This window comes from Herpailurus yagouaroundi, unplaced genomic scaffold (assembly GCF_014898765.1).
Source record: "Herpailurus yagouaroundi ecotype Mexico unplaced genomic scaffold, PumYag 193, whole genome shotgun sequence".
NCBI lineage: Eukaryota > Metazoa > Chordata > Mammalia > Carnivora > Felidae > Herpailurus > Herpailurus yagouaroundi.
The window spans coordinates 7,329,439-7,349,520 of record NW_024412424.1 but is presented as its reverse complement, the minus strand read 5'-3'; the positions used below and the strand labels follow the sequence as shown (position 1 = coordinate 7,349,520).

Genomic DNA, 20,082 nt, shown 5'->3' with positions numbered 1-20,082 from the left:
TCCCTCTGATTGGACACAGAGAGAGTCCTGGATGGGGTGACTGAGTACTCAACAGCAGGCCCCAAGGGAGGAGGTGGGGCTGCATGTCAACGTTTGGGGAGGCAGCTTAGGCCTTGTATGGGACAGAGCCTGTGGCAAAGGTCCCCAACCTTCCTTAATTTCATAATCTGAAAAGGCTATTAACACTTTTCCCAGACAATCACTCCCTACACACACACAATCTTGCCTATAATTTAAAAGGATTCTGGGATGCCTGGGTGGCTCTGTTGGTTGAATCTCCAACTCTTAATTTAGGCTCAGGTCATGATCCCAAGGTCACAAGATCTAGCCCAGTGTGGGGCTTCACACTGGACAAGGAGCCTGCCTGGGATTTTCTCTCTGCCTCTGCCCCTCTCATCTACTAACACATTCTCTCTCTTCAAAAATATAGATAGATGATAGATAGATAGATAGATAGATAGATCGATCCTAATCAGGCTTGGAGCTTCTGGAGTGTGCTTAATTAAGGTCAGTGAAATTCCAGTCTGTTTCTGCCTCTGCTGGCTGTGAGTCATGGGTCATCTCCAGGCCATCTTGACTTGCACTGCCCTCTAGAGCCTGAGAAGTTGGACTAGGGGAGCTTCTAGGGGCCCATCTGCTCTGCCATCTCCTTGGAGCTATTTCAAGTCATCCTACTGGAGACTATAAAAGAAAGAACATCTTTAAACCCAGCTGAGAATCTAGACCTGCACTCACCAGAGCTGGGCTGTCCCACTCACACTAGGCTTCCTCAGCTTCCCAACAGTATCTATTATCAGCCTACCTTCCTCCCACCCAGATGAGTCTGGCAGTCAATACATGGGCCTCTGGGAGCTTTTGAGGCCTCTCAATCACACATACACTTATCAACACACCTTCTGTTTTTCTTTTCATTTATTGGTTCTAACAGTCATTTGACACATTTACTTAGCACTTGCTACATATCAGGCCTTGGGCTAAGTGTAGCATAAGTCCAAATCATGCCCATAGTTCTGGGTCCTGCCCGAGTCTCATGCCCTCCCAACCTTTGACTGCCCACCCAGCATAGCCCTCCCAATTGGTTCATCTTGAAACTAAATCCTTCTTCCAATAATTTGGAGTTTTTTGGTAAGCTGCCCAGTGTAGCCACCTCAAAGCAGAGCCTGCCCTTGTTAATCATTTCTTGTTACCTCCTGCTGTCAACCAGCAACTTTGGATGCATAGTAGGCAGGAAGGGAGGGAAACAACTTCTGTCTGCCCTAGGATCCGGGAGACCTTTAATAAAGTACCCTGGCTGAATCCTGGAGAGAGTATGCTGGATGTGTTTCTTGCCATTTTGTTCAGAGTACTTACCACTACTAGACATTATATGTAAACTAATTGATTTGTCTTATCTCCTCTACTAGAATAAAAACTCCACGAGAACAGAGCCTTTGTTCACTGTGGTATGTCTATTTTAAATATTCATTAAATAAAAAAAAATCATAAGGTTGAGACCAGATTGTATACACAATGTGGTATCCTTCTGCCAGAATTGAACCCTGGTATGGCGACTCACTTGCTGTGTGGCCTTGGGCAAGTCATTCACCTTCCCACTCAGCTTTCTTACCTGTAATATGAGAGTAATGACTTCTACCTTGAAGAGAAGTGGATTGAGTGAAGAATACAAGCATCAAGAGAACAGTGTCTGGCACATAGTAAATGCTAGATAAGTGCTAGTGATTATCACTGTTAGTCTTCTTTTTTTTAACTTTTAAAAATGTATTTATTTATTTTGAGAGAGAAAGAGACCACAAATCTCAACCAACTGAGCCACCCAGGTGCCCTATTGTTACCATTCTTATCCTGCTTTGTTCATTCAGTGTTGCCAGGAACATTCCCCACCTGGATCAGAAACTTGATTGCTATTGGAGACCCACTATGCCATTGGACTGAGGTGCCATTCATTCAATACAAGTTTATACCTACTTACTCTTTCTGGATCCCCAAACATTACAAGCAAAAGCAACTTGTGTATGTGAGAAAGAGAAAGTAGATGTGTGTGTGTGTGTGTGTGTGTGTGTGTGTGTACACGCATGCAGGTGCACACATATACACGGCACAATCTTGGAGGAGGTTGGCTTTCAGCAGGTTCTCAAAAGGCCTAAATCAAACAGAAGTTTAGAAGGACGGGGCAGAGAGTTGGCTTGTAAGAGACTCTTTCAGGCAGCTATTTCCAGAGTTCAGGTGTGGACCATGCAATGAGAAAACTGTCATAGTCTCCTTGTTTCTGATTATTGATGAGATTCTTAATACAATAGTTACCTTGGTAATGCTAAGACATAATGTCTGGAAAAGACCTTTGGCAAGTTGAAGGTCCAAAGCTCAGGTGAAGAATACCATTCTGGACATCCAGAGCCCACCTCCAGCCTATGCCACCTACACCAGCCTTGAGTACAGAAGCCTGATTCTAATGGGGTGACTCTCCATTTCCCCAGTAGGTGGCGCTGCTGTCCTATGTCTAAGGATTGCCAGGGGCGCCTGGGTGGCTCAGTTGGTTAAGCATACACTCGTGGTTTTGGCTCAGGTCATGATCTCCCACTTTGTGGGTTGGAGCCCCGCATAGGGCTCTGTGTTGACTGCGCGGAGCCTGTTTGGGATGCTCTCTCGCTCCCTATCTCTGCACCTCCCCTGCTCGTTCTCTTTCTCAAAATAAATAAATAAATAAATAAATATTTTTTAAAAAAGAAAGTAAAAGGATGGAAAAATATACTCCATGTAAACAGTAACCAAAAGCTGGGTGGCTATATTATTGTAAGACAAAATAGACTTAAGTCAAAACAAGTTACAAGAGACAAAGTGTGTGTATATATATATATTTACATATACATATATTTGTGTGTGTATATATGTGTGTGTGTATATATATATATATATTTTTTTTTAACTTATTTAAGTAATCTCTGCACCCAACATAGGGTTCAAACTCATGACCCCAAGATCGAGAGTCCTATACTCTTCTGGGGCACTTGGTTGGCTCAATCAGTTGAGCATCCGACTTTGACTCAGGTCATGATCTCACAGTTCATGAGTTCAAGCCCCACATGGGGCTCTGTGCTAATAGCTTGGAGCTTGGAGCCTGCTTCAGATTCTGCGTCTCCCTCTCTCTCTCTGCCCCTCCCCTGCTCATGCTCTGTCTCTCTCTCGCAAAAATAAATAAATATTAAAATTTTAAAAAAAAAAAAGAGTCCTACACTCTTCTCACTGAACCAGCTAGGTTCCCCAAAGAAAGAAATATATTGATAAAAGGTACAATACAGAAAGAACATACAATAATTATAAACATACACGCATCCAACAGGGCCCCAAAATACATGAAACAAAAATTGACAGAATTGAGAGGGGAAATAGATAGTTCTACAGTAATAGCTAGAAACTCAATACTTCGCTTTCAAAAACGGCTACAGCAACCAGACAGAAGATTAATAAGAAGATAGAAGACTTAAACAATGCTGTAGACCAAAGTTGACCTAACAGATACTACATGTACTCCAACAAGAACAGCAGAATACACATTCTTGTCAAGTGCACATGGGACATTCTGCAGGATAGACCAACCATATCTTGGTCACAAAACATATCCTAAGAAATTTTATTTTTCTTTTTAAAAAATGTTTATTCTTGAGAGAGAGATTGAGAAAGAGAGCACAGCATGGGAGGAGCAGAGAGAGGGGGACAGAGGATCTGAAGCAGGCTCTGTGCTGACAGCAGAGAGCTCAATGTGGGACTCAAACCCACAAACTGTGAGATCATGACCTGAGCTGAAGTTGGACGCTGAACCAACTGAACCACCCAGGTGCCCCAGTCCTACGAAATCTTATTTTATTATGTTTTTATGTTTATTTATTTTTGAGAGAAAGCACAAGCAGGGGAGGGGCAGAGAGAGAGAGAAGGATACAGAGGATCCAAAGCAGGCTCTGCACCAACAGCAGAGAGCCTGATGTGGGGCTCACTCAAACTCACGAACTGTGAGATCATGACCTGAGCCAAAGTCAGACACTTAACCGACAGAGCCACTCAGGCGCTCCACAAAGAACATTTTCTGATTATAATGGAATGAAACTAGAAATGAATAGGAGAAATAAAACTAAAAAAAAAAAAATCACAAATATATGGGGGTGTCTGGGTGGTTCAGTCATTTGGGCTTCCAACTCCTGATTTTGGCTCAGGTCATGATCTCATTTCATGAGATTGAGCCTTGCATCGGGCTCTGTGCTGACAGTGTGGAGCCTGCTTGGGATTCTCTCTCTCCCTCTCTTTCTGCCCCTCCCCTGCTTGTGCACACATTCATGCTCTCTCTCTCAAAATAATAAACATTAAAAAACACAAAACAAAACACTCAGTGATAGTTAAGGGTGCCTGGCTGGCTCAGTCATAGAGCATAAGACACTTTATCTCAGGATTGTAAACCCAAGCCCCACATTGGCTGTAGAGATTGCTTAAAAATAAAATCTTAACAACAACAACGACAACAAAAACATACTCTGTGATGGTTAATTTTATGTGTCGATTATACTATATCATGAAGTATCTAGACATTTAGCCAAACATTATTCAGCTGTGGGTGTGTTTGTCAGGGTGAGGTTAACATTTGAATAGACTGAGTAAAGCATATTTCTCTCCCTAATATGGGTGGGTCTCATCCTAACAATTGAAAACCTGAAAAGAACAAAAAAAATTTAGTAAGAGGAAACTCCTCCTGCCTGATTGCTTGAGCTGAAACATTGGTATTTTCCAGCCTTTGGACCTGGACCAGGACTGAAATATCAGCTCTTCTTGGGTCTCAAGCACGCTAGCTTTTGGACAGGAACTTATACAATCAACTCTCTTGGTTCTTAGACCTTCAGACTTGAACTAGAACTTCACATTGATTCTCTTGGGTTTCCAGCTTGCCAACTGCAGATCTTGGGAAGTTCTCTGCCTCCATAATTGCATGAGCCAATTATTTTAAGTTTATTTATTTATTTTAAAGAGAGAAAGAGAAAGTGAGCAGGGGAAGGGCAGGGAGAGAGGGAGAGAGAATGCTGAGCAGGCTCCCTGCTGTTAGCACAGAGCCCAATGCAGGGCTCAGTCCCACAAACCATGAGATCCTGACCCTGAGCCAAATCAAGAGTCGGATGTAACCTACTGAGCTGCCCAGGTCCCCTCCTTTCTTTTGAGTTTATTTTTTAAAAGAATCTCAAGCAGGCTCCATGCTGTCAGTACAAAGCTCAATGTGGGGCTGATCTTGCCAACTGTGAGATCTGGACCTAAGCTGAAATCAAGAATTGGATGCTTAACTAAGTCACTGTTAGAAATAAGTCCATCGACCAAAAGAAGGACAAAGGAAGTTCAAAGGAAGGACAGGGACTCAGAGGCTCACAGAGCACAGGGAAGCAAGTCTTTAATCAACATTCTTGCAAGAGCAGGTGTCTGAAAGATATGCACATTTGGGGCAATTACAGTGGACAGTTTATCTCCTAGCATGCAAGTCCCTCCTCTGGTTCCTCATTGGCTGAGTATTACAGAGGTAATAGTCTTACCCAGAGGTCACCTATGCCCACATAAGGCAAAAAGTAGTCTGATTGGAACAAATGTACATTCCCTGAGGTGACCCAGAGACCTTCAGTCTCTGTCTCTCTGTTCTTTAGTGCATGCTCATTGCAAAGCCCATGAACATAAGCCTGTGAAATGGAGGGGAAGAAGAACCAGGAAGTGAAGTGTCTAAGGGTTTGGGATTCCATTGTTGAGGGGGAGGTTTGTACATATTTCCAATAGGTTGTAAATCTATTGCTAATTAGACAGTACAGCTTTTATTTGGTATTTCTGAAAATGAATCCTCTCCCTTACTTCTCATAGTCACCCAGGAGCCCCTTGCATGAACCTTCTCTCTTTCTCTGCATCTGTGTATAATAAAACATGTTCAAAAAACAACAACAAAAAACAACAAAAACAAACAAACCAAAAAAAAACCCCATGAGGTGCCTGGCTGGCTCAGTCAGTAGAACATGGAACTAGATCTGGGGGCTGTGAGTTCAAGCCCCATGTTGGGTGTAGAAATTACTTAAAATATTTAAAAACCAATAAACATTGTCAACATTTCTTGTTTTTAACTTTAAATTTTTTTAATTATTTTTAAAGTTCTAATTACAGTGTAGTTTATACCCAGTGTTATATTCTACTTTCCTGAACACAGGGAATATTATAAGTTTTATATTTACATTTTTTTCCAGGTTCACAAAATTACACAAATTGAGTATCACATGATGAATTGATATTAACTTCCCCAGGCATGGGAACTTAACAGATGAGATACAGTTTAATATCCATTTATGTTGCTTTTCATAGAAGGTGTTTTTTAGACCTTAACTTGAAGTGTAAGATCATCAAAGAAATGCCTCCATATGTGGCCAAAATACAATTCATTCTACTTGTGAGAGTATAAGAGTTGAAATATTTTTTGATACCAGTGAAATGGGATTGAGCATCAGTTTCTCAATCTGCTATGATTTCAGTCTTGCAAAAAGCATCAATTCCACATATCTATTATGTTCAAGTTTTAATGTCCTTGTCTACTAATTCTAGCATCTGTTATTTCTGGATCTGTTTCTCTTGTTTGATTTTTCTCTTTATTACAGGTCTTTTTGTTTTCCTGCTTTACATGATAGGTAATTTATACTTTTTTATTTTTTTTACTTTTATTTATTTGAGAGAGAGAGAACCAGCAGGGGAAGAGCGGAGAGTGAGAAGGGGACAGAGGATCCGAGGCAATCTCCATGCTGATATCAGAGAGCCCACTGCAGAGCTCAAACTCACAAACTCAGGAACCATGAGATTGTGACCTGAACTAAAGTTGGACACTTAACTGACTGAACCACCTAGGTGCCCCATGATTGGTAATTTTTTTTTTCAACGTTTTATTTTATTTTTGGGACAGAGAGAGACAGAGCATGAACGGGGGAGGGGCAGAGAGAGAGGGAGACACAGAATCGGAAACAGGCTCCAGGCTCTGAGGCATCAGCCCAGAGCCTGACGCGGGGCTCGAACTCACGGAGCGCGAGATCGTGACCTGGCTGAAGTCGTACGCTTAACCGACTGCGCCACCCAGGCGCCCCTGGTAATTTTTAATTGAATGCCAGACATTGCAAGTTTTACCTTTTTAGGTACTGATACTATTATATTCCTATAAATATTTGTGACCTTTGTTCTGGGATACATTTAGTCATTTTGATAACTTTGAGGCTTGATTTTAAGGTTTGTTAGCTGGAGTTTGAGCAGATTTTAGTCTAGTACAGATGTTTTGTTTTATTTTTTTAAGTTTATTTACTTATTTTGAGAGAGAGACAGAGAGAGAAAGAGAGGCTGAGAGAGAGAGAGAGAGAGAGAGAGAGAGAGAATCCAAAGTAAGCCCTGCACTGTCAGCCTGGATGCAGGGCTCGAACTCATGAACCATAAGATCATGACCTGAGCCAAAATCAAGAGTCAGATGTTTGACTGACTGAGCCACCCAGGTACGCCCCCCCCCCCCGTTTTGTTTTGTTTTTTTTTAAGAGAGAGAGAGAGAGACGGAGAGAGTGTGCACGAGGAGGAGGACATATGCTATTTGCATTACAAGACATGTGTAGAGTGGGGTGAGGGTGCAGGTCCCAGCAAGAATATAAGTCAGAGCAAAGGGAAATAAATGGCTTTTTTTAGGGGGCCCTTAATAGTTTGCCTGTCTCATTTGCTTTTTGTTTTTGTTTGTTTGGGTTTTTTACTAATGGCTGATGGGAACACAAACTGCTTCTGGCTCTGAGTAAGATTTGGTGCTGTCACCTTTTAATTCTTTGGGGTAGTTCTTTCTTTGGCTTTGGACAGTCTGCTCACATGTATGTACTGATTATTACTAAGCTGAAGCCTCAAGGGGAGCCCCCTAGAGATTTCCGGAGTTATCTCTCTGAGCACTTTTGTCCTGTCTAGCTTCTAGGCATCTTTGTCTCCCCAAACTCACAGTTTTCTCTCTTCAACTCAGGGAGTCTGACAGACTCTATCTGAGTTCCTCCTCATTATATTTGGAAACTCTCTTCAGACAGCAAACTGGACAATCATTGAGCTTATATTGTTTGTATCTCCTCTTTCAGGAATCACTGTCCTGTGTTGCCTGATGGACAACATCTGAAAATGATTATTTCATGTATTTTGTCTGGTTCTTTGGTTGGGTCATGTGGGAGTATAAATCTTTTCCCAGTTACTCCATCTTAGCTGGAAGTATGAGTTCCTAAAATCTAACAATAATTTGTTCCTTTGGTATGTATTTATTGAGCACCAACTTTGCCCAGCATGATGCTAAGAGATGTGAGATACAAGCTGACAGACTAATTCCTGCTCTCCTACCCCACTGTAGCCCAGTGAAGGAGACAGGTTTTGGGGAATGATTACAATAAAACGTGGAGGGTCTCTGACAGTGTACAGTGATCTAACTTAGTCCAGGAGATTAAAAAAGTACTCCCTGAGGTTCCTGGGTAACTCAGTCAGTGGAGCGTCTGACTTTGGCTCAGGTCATGATCTCATGGTTTGTGAGTTGGAGCCCTGCATCAGGCTTCCTGCTGGCAAGGTGGAACCCTCTTCAGATCCTCTGTCCCCCTTTCTCTCTACACCCCTCCCCCACGCTCTTGCCCTCTCAAAAATAAAAAAGTTAAAAAATAAAAACCTTAAAGGGGTCCCTGGGTGGCTCAGTTGGTTAAGCGGTCAACTTTGGCTCAGGTCATGATCTTGCAGTTCATGAGTTCGGGCCCTGAGTCAGGCTCTGTGCTGACAGCTCAGAGCCTGGAGCCTGCTTCAGATTCTATGTCTCCCTCTCTCTTTGCCCCTCTCCCACTCATCCTCTGTCTCTCTCAAAAATAAATAAACATTAAAAAAACTTTTAATTAAAAAAAAAGTACTCCTTGAAAAATCAAAGTCTATACCAAGAACTTAAGGGTAGATAGGTGGTCGGTGGTAGGGTAGGAGTGATCTAAAGAGTGTTCTGTGAGCAGGCTGGCAGGAGAGAAAGGGCAACATGTGATAGAAACCGGAATGAAGGGTTGGGGAAGGGGACAGGATTTCTTTTTTAAGTTTTGTTTCGTTTTTTATGTTTATTTATTTTTAGAGAGAGAGACAGCATAAGCAGCGGAGGGGCAGAGACAGGGGGAGACACAGAATCCTAAATAGGCTCCAAGCCCCAAGCTGGCAGCACAGAGCCCGATGCGGGGCTTGAAGCCACGAACCACGAAATCATGACCTGAGTGGAAGTCAGATGCTTAACTGACTGAGCCACCCAGCGCCCCTGTTTTGTTTTGTTTGAGTAATCTCTACACACCCCACGTGGGGCTCAAATTTACAACCCCAAGATCAAGAGTCACGTGGGCTTCTGACTGAGCTAGCCAGGTGCTCCTAGGGTGCAAGTTTTGAATAGACTGATGGGCAAGGGCCATTTATGTCTTGGACTCATGGATTTATCAAGAGCTTTTGGATTTGACCTTGAGGCAGAGGGATTCCATGAAGATTTCACATTGAAAACATTGTCTTGCTACAGTGTGGGTAATGGATTGGAGGGGCTGGAGTGGAGATGAGAGATACGAGATGAGAATTATCTTCAGTGAGGGGCCACACAGGCCTACTGTCTGCTGTCTGCTCTTGTAACTGAACTAACATGAGTTCATTCCTTGGTGAGTCATAGATAGAAACTACACTAGATGGAGTTGTCGCACAAAGTGTTATGCCCAGAATTCGAGATCCCCAAAGACCACCAGGGAGCAGAGTCCGATGCAAAAGCAAAGAGACTATTCGAGCTAGCTGGAACTAGCTGGAGTTCAATCCCCTACCTGCACCGACGCAGCGGTGAGATGCTGGAGACAGAGCGAGTTTCAAAAGCGCAAAGGTTTTTTTTGTTTTTTTTTTTTAATTTTTTTTTTCAACGTTTATTTATTTTTGGGACAGAGAGAGACAGAGTATGAACGGGGGAGGGGCAGAGAGAGAGGGAGACACAGAATCGGAAACAGGCTCCAGGTTCTGAGCCATCAGCCCAGAGCCTGACGCGGGGCTTGAACTCACGGACCGCGAGATCGTGACCTGGCTGAGATTGTGACCTGGCTGAAGTCGGACGCTTAACCGACTGCGCCACCCAGGCGCCCCAAGCGCAAAGGTTTTATAGGGATCTAGGGGCAGTTGGTAGAGTAATGGTCGTGGCCTTAGCCAATTGGCTGGGGAAGGGTCAGAGTCCCCTTGCGCAGGTTGCTGGGCGTGGTTTGAACGGGTGAGCGGGAAGTTACTCAAGAGGAGGAGGCATGGTCTGAGGTTTGAGCGGGAATTTCTTTCTGAGGTTTTCCTGGAAAGGGGGCCATGTCAGGGACATAGTCATTCAAGATGGAGGACACAGAACAAAATGGAGTCGACTGGCCTAGGTCCGCTCTTTCATTAGGACATTTTATTTGCAGCAAAGGGGATCACAGGAAATAACTTCCAACTTTGACTCCCAGAGCAAGGGTGGATGGGTTCCTTTTATTTAGGGTTAGGATGAATATATATGTATGTGTGTATGTATTTAAGTAGGCTTCATGCCCAGTGCAGGGCCCAGTACAGGGCCCAGTACTCAGGACCCTGAGATCAAGACTTGAGCTGAGATGAAGAGTTGGATGCTTAACCAAGTGAGCCACCCAGGCACCCCTACTTATTTTTTAAGATTTAAAAAAATCTTAAAACTCACCCAACATGGGGCTTGAACTCATAACCTTGAGATCAAGAATCAGATGCTCTAGGAGCACTTGGGTGGCTCAGTTGGTTAAGTGTCGGATTTCGGCTCAGGTCATGATCTCACTGTTCGTGGGTTTCAGCCTTGCATCAGGCTCTGTGCTGACAGCTTGGAGCCTGAAGCCTGCTACTGCTTCTGTGTCTCCCTCTCTCCCTGCCACTCCCTCACTCATCCTCGGTCTCCCTCTCTCTCTCTCTCTCAAAAATAAAGGTTAAAAAAAAAAGTCACATCCTCTACTGATTGAGCCAGCCAGGCACCTCAAAATTGGGATAGTCATGAGACAGTCAGTTGGTCACCCTTCTACTGTTTCTCAGCAGTTTCCTTTCTTCTCTTTTTAAAGTTCTACATTCAACCTGGAGCTTGAACTCATGACCTTGAGATCAAGAGTCTCATGCTCAGAGTGCCTGGGTGACTCATTGGTTGGGCATCAGACTTTTGATGTCCACTAAGGTTTTGATCTCAGGTCCCTGGGTATGGAGTGTACTTCAAAAAAACAAAACAAAACAAAACAAAAAACAGTCACATGTGATGTGGTTTGAAGTGTTGGGGTTTGGAGCCAATGGCCAAGAAAGAATTCTTAAGATATCTTCAGTGCAGGGATGCCTGGGTGGCTCAGTCGGTTAAGTATCCAACTTCAACTCAGGTCACGATCTCACGGTCCCTGAGTTCGAGCCCCCATTGGGCTCTGTGCTGACAGCTCTGAGTCTGGAGCCTGCTTCAGATTCTGTGTCTCCCTCTCTCTCTGCCCCTCCCCCACTCGAGCTCTGTCTATATCTGTCTCTCAAAAATAATAAATAAAAATGTTAAAGAATTTTAAAAAAAGATATCTTCAGTGCAAAAACATGGTTTTATTAAAGCATGGGGACAGGACCCATGGGCAGAAAGAGCTGAACTGGGGTTGTGATGGGTGACTGATTACATACCTTCAAATTGGGAGGTGGGTAGGGATAGCTTAAGTCTTAAACGTATTTTAGAAGCAAGGTTTCCAGGACCTTGAGGGACGAGCTGCTGTTAAGATAAGACTATTTACTATTGTCCAGTAAAATATTAGTCATGAGATCCTTCAGATGTATATCAATGGGCCATACATTTAGAGGATGATTGCTAACACATATCTTGGGCAGGCAGAGATAAAGGAAGTTTCCAAAGGGATTTTTATATGTTAAAGAAGACTTACAGGATCCTGGAGGTAGGCTCCAGCCAAGTTAAGGTTACTTTTTGCCTCTAGCAAAGTATTAACATTGAGGCAGTTGAGTTCTTTGAGGAAGGTCATTCTGTCTGTCTCGATGTAAGTAGCAAGGAACTTTATTCTTTTGCCTTTGTTTCCCACATCAGCATGCTCTACTGACAAAGCCAACCAGATGCCACCCTAGGGTTAGATGAATATTTAGAAATGGGAGCCTTGGAACACACACCTGTTTCACTTGGGAGAACACATGACTCTGGTCTCAGGGTCATGAGTTCGAGCCCCATGTTGGGTATAGAGATTACTAAAACAAATAAATAAACTAAACAAAAAAAAAAAAAAAAGGAAGAAGAAGAAATGGAAGCCTTGTCATTGTATGTGAAAGTGGGCATAAGTTTACAAATGTGTCTTAAGGAAACATACCTGAACATATGTTGTATGTTACATAAATGAAGCTTGGACTTCTTCTTGGGCAGGGATTTTAGTATTCTAATGAGGTAAAGGTAACTGTCAGTTACTCCATGGGTCACTCCATGGTCCATCTTTGCAGGCCCGAGTCAGGGGTTAAACTCAAACTGGTCTGGGTTGCCAGAGTTCCTCATTCAAGCAGTCCTTATTCCTTGAGTGGTTGTTCTGGTTTCCATCCAGGATTCTATGCCCATGGGGTCTTTTGCCTGAGTTCAGAGACAAACTGGAAAGAAGAGTTTAAGGAAAAATGTGGGACAAAAGTCGGTAAGTACAAGCAGGTGAGCATTTAAGTTCTCGTCTTGGGGTCTAGCTGGTGACACTGTGACTGTGCCCTCAGAGGTGAGTCCTGAAGACCAGAGACTGTGTGTACCCTCATGATTCCCAGGGAACCTATAATCTTTTGGGATTTGGGGAAGCCTCTGCTCCAGGATAGAGTGGTCTTCATGAAGAGGAAAGTCTCAGAAACCTGGAGAGACCCAGGCAGTGAATCATTAGTCTGAGTCAAAATGGAGACAGCAATGGTCAGTCCAAGAGACCCAAGGACACAAGTTATTTTCCCTTGACAACAGTCAGTGAGAAGCCAGGGAATGTTTTCTGTCACTGTAAGTCTGGGTGCCTAGGCTAGGAAGGCACAACTCTTCCAGGCTATTCCTTGGGCTGGCCTCAAATTCGGGTTTTGTTTCTGTCTGATACCCTACTATGAGAGCCCTAAAGGTTACACTGGGCCTGTGTCTTTGGGTTCCTCAACGCAGAGAAGGCCCAGGTCACCAAAGCTGACCATTACCTGGAGGGTTCTGACTTGTGAGGAAGAAGCCCAAAAGAAGGCCTTGTTCCATCTCTACTCTATACTGTTTTATTGGTTCAGAAAATCACTGGACCACTTCTGGCCTCAGCTTTGTTATCAATAAGATAGGCTTAATCAATGATCTCTGAGGCACAAGTGCCTGGAAGGATGGTGATGGTGATAAACATAATGGTTAATTTTTTTTTTTGCTTTCTTTTTTGTTCTTTCAAAATCATGTTTACTGAGGTATGATTTAGATACAATAAAAATGCACATATCTTGGGACGTCTGGCTGGGTCAGTTGGTAGAGCATGTGACTCCTGATCTCAGTGTTGTTAGTTTGAGCCCTATGTTGGGTGTAGAGATTACTTAAAACTAAAACCTTTTCCTTTCTTTTTTCCTTTCTTTCTTTCTTTCTTTCTTTCTTTCTTTCTTTCTTTCTTTCTTTCTTTTTTCTTTCCTTTCTTTCCTTTTTTTTTTTTAAAGTAGCTTCAAATCCAGCGTAGAGCCCACCATCCTGAGACCAAGACCTGAGCTGAGATCAAGAGTCAGTTACTTAACCGACTGAGACACCCAGGCGCCCCAAATATTCAGTTTAATAAATTTTGATAAGTGTCTTGATGAATATTAACTACCACCACAATCAAGTTGTAGAACCTTTCCATCACCCCCGAAGTATTCCCTTGTACTTCTTCATAGTCAATCCTTTCCCTTCACTCCCAGTCCCAGAAAAAAAAATCTGATTTATATTACTGTAGATTAGTTTTGCCTTTTCTAGAATTTCATGTTAAGTGGAATCATACAGTATGTACTCTTTTGGGTTTGACTTTTTTTGCTTAACATAGTACATTTGAGATCTACTGGTGGTGTTATGCATATGCATGTTCATTCCTTTTTAAAAATTTTGATAAAATATACATAATATTTACCATTTTACTTATTTTAAGTGTCTAAGTCAGTGGCATTAAGTACTTTCATGGTGTTGTATAATCATCACCACTATTTCCATAATTTTTTCGTCATCCTAAAGAGAAACTTTGTACCTATTAAGCAGTAACTCTCTATTTCCCCTTACATCCAGTTCCTGGCCACCTACTTTTACTTTCTGTCTCTGAATTCACCTATTCTAAGTAACCCATGTAAGTGGAATCATACAATCAATATTTGTCCTTCATGTCTGTTTTTTTTTTTTTCACTTAGCATAATATTTTCAATGTTTACACCTAAGCATTTATCAGTTTCATTCATCTTTAAGGCTGAGTAATTCCATTATATGTACATACCATGATTTGTTTACCCATTCATATGTTGATAGATACTTGGATTTGTTCATTACTTTTTATTTTTGAGCAGTATTCTGTTTTATGGATACACTGCAGTTAGTTTATCTGTTTATATATTGGACATTTACTTCCAATTTCTGGCTATTATGAATAAATTCCTTGAGCAGTCATATCCTTTCATTTCTATTGGGTAAATACTTAGGGATACAATAGCTAGATCATACTGTAGGTACAAACTTTGTTTTTATTTTTTAATTTTTTAAAGTTATTTATTTTTGAGAGAGAGAGCGCGCGAACAGGGGAGGGGAAGCGGGGAGGGGGGGGGGGAATCTCAAGCAGGCTTACTGTTAGTTTACAAACTGTGAGATTATGACCTGAGCTGAAATCAAGAGTCAGAGGCTTGGGGGGCAGAAAAAAAAAAAAAAAAAAAAAAAAAAAAAAAGAAAGATGCTTAACCGACTGAGCCACCCAGGCACCCTGAAATTCAATTTTTAAAGAAAGAAAGAAAGAAAGAAAGAAAGAAAGAAAGAAAGAAAGAAAGATGCTTAACCGACTGAGCCACCCAGGCACCCTGAAATTCCGTTTTTAAAGAAATGCCAAACTTTTTTAAAAATGGCTGGAAATTACCAGTGGATTAAGGTTCCAGGCATTCCACATCTTGGCGTCTTTAGTTTTAGCCTATTCGGTGGGTTTGTGGGAGTTGTGATTTGCACTTCCCTGATGAATAACCTAAGCATCTTTTCATTGGTTTATTGGCTATTTATATTCTTTTGTAAATTATCTGTTCAAATCCTTTGTCCATTAAAAAAAAGGGGAGGCGTTCATACCTATTTTTGAAACTAATGTCGGCCGGGCACAAAGCTCAGTAGTGCTCGTGGCTTTACGAGTTTTAAGCAACGACTGCCCGGGACACAACCAGTAACGGCGCAAGACTCGGAGCAGTGAAGGGTCAGGACAGCTCAGATATAAAATGGCTTGGACGTTTCGGGGCAGGGCCCCACGACGCCTTCTAAATGCTCGCGCCGTGATTGGCTGAAGGGACACTTCCGCAGGCACTTCCGACTCCCTGCAGGCCCAGAGCATCTGTAATTGGCTGGGCTGGCCCAGCGCGAGTCTTTCCGGGAGTTGTAGTTCTTGGGACTCGGCTGGGGACGCCGGGAAGGCCAGTGGACCAAGGCCAGGAGCGGCGGTTGGGTTTGGTCGCGGCTGTTGACACCATGTCCCGCGTGTCAGTGCCTTGCCATGTGAAAGGCACCGTGGCCCTGCAGGTGGGCGACGTGCGAACCTCCCAAGGCCGGCCTGGTGTGCTGGTCATCGATGTCACCTTCCCCAGCGTCGCGCCCTTCGAGGTGAGCAAGCCCCGTGGGCGCGACCGGGGCTCCTGGGCGGGGCTGACCCGGGAACTAGGGCGTGTCCTGGGTATTTAATCTTTCACAGAAAGCCTCTGCAGTGTTCTTGCCCTTGTGAGCCAGTTAACCATTTACTTATTCCTTCAGTTAACACATATTTACTAGAATGCAGCGTTCTGACTTGTTGTCTTCAACATCTCTGCCCCGTATCCAGGACAGGGCTGGTGTAGAAGTGCCAAGATAGTAGGGTGATGCTGGTAATACAGTTGTGAGCCAAAGAGAGGTGAGAGGTCATTTTGTTCCTGGCCACTGGGCTAGGGGTCATTAGGCAATGAGTTACCTCAAAACCTGCCTCCTGCCCATTCTTACAGTCCTTGCTTGCCAGGTCAGATTCAGCTCATTCCTCATCATGATCATCCTAATGGCTCCAGGTTCCAATCTCCAGTTGCCTGTCCAGTCCACATCTACTGACAGAGTGAATAACATGACAAGACCTCAGCACAGAGGACAAAGTCCACTTTCTAGTGGCCTGAGGGCCACCTGTGTCTGCACCCTGCCTGCCTCTTGACCCCATGCACTTTGTCCTATAGTGTGTGGTCATCTTTCAAGCTGTTTCTTGCTATAAGCTAGGAAACTTCACTAAATGGACCAACTCTGTAAATCTTGATTCAGTAGACCTAGGGTGGAGCCTATTCATCTATATTAAAACAAAAACAAAACAAACAAAAAACTTATTTGGGTGATTCTGATGAGTGTCCGATGATGAGAATTCCCGGTGCTGGGCTGAATCACTGCCATTTCAGAGGTAGGCCAGGTTTTCTCACCCCTTGGTGCCCCTTTGCATATGTTACTTTTACGCTGTCTATCTTTCCTGGTTCACTTGATGAACTCCTTCAGGCCTCATCTTCAGGCCATGTTTTCTGCCTTCTCTAGAGTTAGGGTTCTGACCTGGCAGCATCTTAGACTTGTGACAAGATCTGCAGTCATGGTTTATTTGTATGACCTGCTCATTTAGACTATGAGCTCTTCTAGGGAAGTGAAATTGGCTTTGGGCCCCAGTGGATGCTTGCTGAAGTTGTTAGATTGGTAGTACATTCCTAAGGGGAGGAGATGGTATGTTTGAGCCTCTCAGGCCCTGGGTCTGATTTGTCATAGTGGGTTGTTTGTGCTCTAGTTACAGGAGATCATGTTTAAGAATTACTACACAGCCTTTTTGAGCATTCGTGTTCGCCAGCACACCTCACCGCACACACCGGCCAAGTGGGTGACCTGCCTGCGGGACTACTGCCTCATGCCTGACCCACACAGTGAGGAGGGAGCCCAGGAATATGTATCGCTGTTCAAGCACCAGGTCAGCTGGGACTCAGCATGACTAGGGGAGTCCAGATGAGGGCTCACAGCGGGTCTGGGGATTGGGCCAGGATACCAGGAAGGAAGAGGGGAGGAGAGGTTGGCCTGGGCCTGTGCCTTGGAGGGATTACTATTCTTTCCTTCTCAAAGGTCTGGGTAGGCAGCATCTTCATTCACTGCTGGTTGGGAGGCTCTTGGGCAGTGAGCTAGGGCCTTGCTGGGTCCTTTTGTGTGTGTGTGTGTATGTATGTCAGATGCTGTGTGACATGGCCAGAGTACTGGAGCTGCGCCTGATTCTGCGACAGCCATCACCACTGTGGCTGTCTTTCACAGTGGAAGAACTGCAGATTTACCAGCAGGGATCAAAGGTAAGTGACCAGCTCAGAGCTGTTGGGTTGGCCCTTTCCCAAGGAGGCTCTTAGCTATGGCTAGGGATGTTGGGTGTGGGGCTGGAAGTGGATGGTAAGACTCAGAAGGAGGCCTTCATGGAAATTAGTCAGGTGGGAATGCTGGAAGTTCATGGCGAGAGTTCAAGCCATGTTCTCATATACTCTGACCTTTGAGATCACCTGCCTCTCTCAGAGCTTGAGACTTTAGGGTCTGGGAGATACTTTTGTTCCTTGTGTTCCTGGGCCCTCCTGCATAGCAGAAGAACTTAGGTAGTCTGAATGCCCCCTTGGACTTCTGTGGACCCCTGAACAGGGTTTTCTCAGCGTCTGAGGCTCAGGTGCCCTTCCCTCTGTTCTGAGGACCTTGGAATATGGTCCTAGGGCTCTCCCACTCTGCCTCCTTCAGAGAAGTATGCCTTTGCTTTGCAGAGCCCCTCCATGACCTTCCCCAAGTGGCTCTCCCACCCAGTGCCTTGTGAGCAGCCTGCTCCCCTCATTGAGGTAAGCCCTCATCCTGGGTAAAAACCATGTGTGAATAGGCCCTGTGTCCAGCACAGGAGGCCCCACCTGGGCCTCTTTCTGAAAAAATCTGGGACTGGACCCAGGGCCCTTGGTTCACTCTGTGCCATCTTCCTCAGGGGTGGTCCATGGGATTTGAGGCATCTCTGAGTGGGGCTGGGCTGCCTACTGCAGATCAGGCCCTAACCTTATGTGTTATCAGTTATCTGGGAATGTTACTGGTCTTAGTTTGAGGGCCCTGTAGCCCAACTTGGCCTCTCTGGAGCTTTAAGGGCAGTGCTGGGGACGGACCCATGGCCACTGACCCCTCCTTCTGGAGCAGGGTCTCCCAGACCCCAGCAGGGTATCCTCCGAGGTGCAGCAGATGTGGGCGCTGACAGAGATGATCCGGGCGAGTCACACCTCCACAAGGATCGGCCGCTTTGATGTGAGTGATCGCTTCCCCCTGCTTGGCTCCTGTTGCCCTGAGCCGGTCAGATTGATGGTGTTTTGTGTTTCAGGTGGATGGCTGTTATGACCTGAACTTGCTTTCCTACACTTGAACCATGGCTCTTAGCCAAGATGTTGGCCTTCCATGCCCACCCAGACCTGGTTTAGGCCACCAGAGGCTGAAGTGCTTTCCCTGTGCATTACAAGTGTTGCCTGCATGCCCACTGTGTCTGGGCCACGTTCACAGATTCAAGATTCTTGGGGGCTAAACTGAGTTGCTTCAGCATGAGTTCTCAGCAGGGATGTACTCTGTCCTCATCTGACTACAACCTGAAACTCCTTTTCCTACCCTGAAAACATTCCAGTTCTGTTTACTAAGAATCCCCTTCTGCCAACATGCACACTCCAGTGTTCTGCCTGCTCCTTCACCCTGAATGCAGTGCACTGGGGTGACCTACTAAAACCTGCTCTATCATTGGAAGGCTGCTGTAGCCATGGCAGTCATGTAGTTTGGAAGCTCAAGGAAAAAACAGGAGCCCACGTCTTCCTTCTGCGCCCCCTAGTGGTCTTCTTTCTTATGCCCAGAAGAAGAAATTTCCTGTCCTAACTCCTGCTGTCTGCCTAGGGAGTGAAGCTGGGGATTTGGGCAGCCTGAATCCCTTGGTCCCAGAGCTGGCTCCTGGATGTGTGTTCAAATGGGCCTGCCCATCCAGCCTGGGCAGTGTCTCTGGCAAGACTGGTGTCTAATGAGTTCTGGGACCTTTTTGCCTAAAGCACACCCTGTCCCTTCTCCCAGCTTCCCCCTTCAAGAATCATGCTAAGTGTGATGAAAGACCAACCTTGGTAGGGTGTGGGTCCAGGTGGGCGTTTGCACTGGTGTCTTTCAAGAGGCTGAGGTCTGCCATAACCCCAGGCCTGCTGCTGAATAAGGCAGGCTACTCTTATGAGAAAATCTACCTTTTGTTTTTTCCTGACTTTGCTCCAGGGCACTATGCTGCAGCAGCACTGCAATATGTGTTAGACCTGGAAAATTGGAAGTTTGTGTGGCTCAACAGCTTTCTGGAGGCAGGTCAGCTACCTTTTGGTGGCTACCTTCTGCTCTTAACTATTACAGTTCTTGCAGGTGTTATCTTTGCCTGTGGGGTCATTTATTTACCCTCATTTAGCTTTTGCTAAGAGGGTAATGACCACAGTCCTGTGCTCCGGGAGTAGCAGCCTTCCGAGAGAGAGAGGGGGGAGACAGAGAGAGTGAGAGAGAGAGAGTGTGTGTGTGTGTGTGTGTGTGTGTGTGTGTGTGTGTGAGATAGAGCGAGAGAGAGAGAAAGAAAGTATAGGAGGAGGTCCTTGAGGGGGTGGCAGGGACTGTGCTTCATTCATGGCTGTGTCTCCAGTACCCAGCACAGGGCCTAGTGTGCAGCAAGATCAATAAATACTTGTGAAATGCATGACTGCTGGCTGCCTGTGTCCTCCCAGTGGGAGAGCTGGAGACCCTCACTAGAGGCCAGTTTACCGATGTGCTCAGCCTGCCAGGCTGGCTCCACC

The 20,082-nt window shown here is 44.7% G+C and overlaps 1 protein-coding gene across 1 annotated transcript; it reads left to right on the top strand.

Moving 5' to 3' along the window:
• Positions 1-15,647: 15,647 nt before the first annotated feature.
• Positions 15,648-19,985, top strand: NICN1 (nicolin 1, tubulin polyglutamylase complex subunit). Its single transcript, XM_040445358.1, has 6 exons — positions 15,648-15,853; positions 17,028-17,204; positions 17,458-17,571; positions 18,022-18,093; positions 18,434-18,538; positions 18,612-19,985. The coding sequence occupies exons 1-6, from the start codon at positions 15,722-15,724 to the stop codon at positions 18,651-18,653; spliced, it is 642 nt and encodes a 213-aa protein (XP_040301292.1). The 5' UTR covers positions 15,648-15,721; the 3' UTR covers positions 18,654-19,985.
• The last annotated feature ends 97 nt before the right edge of the window (positions 19,986-20,082 follow it).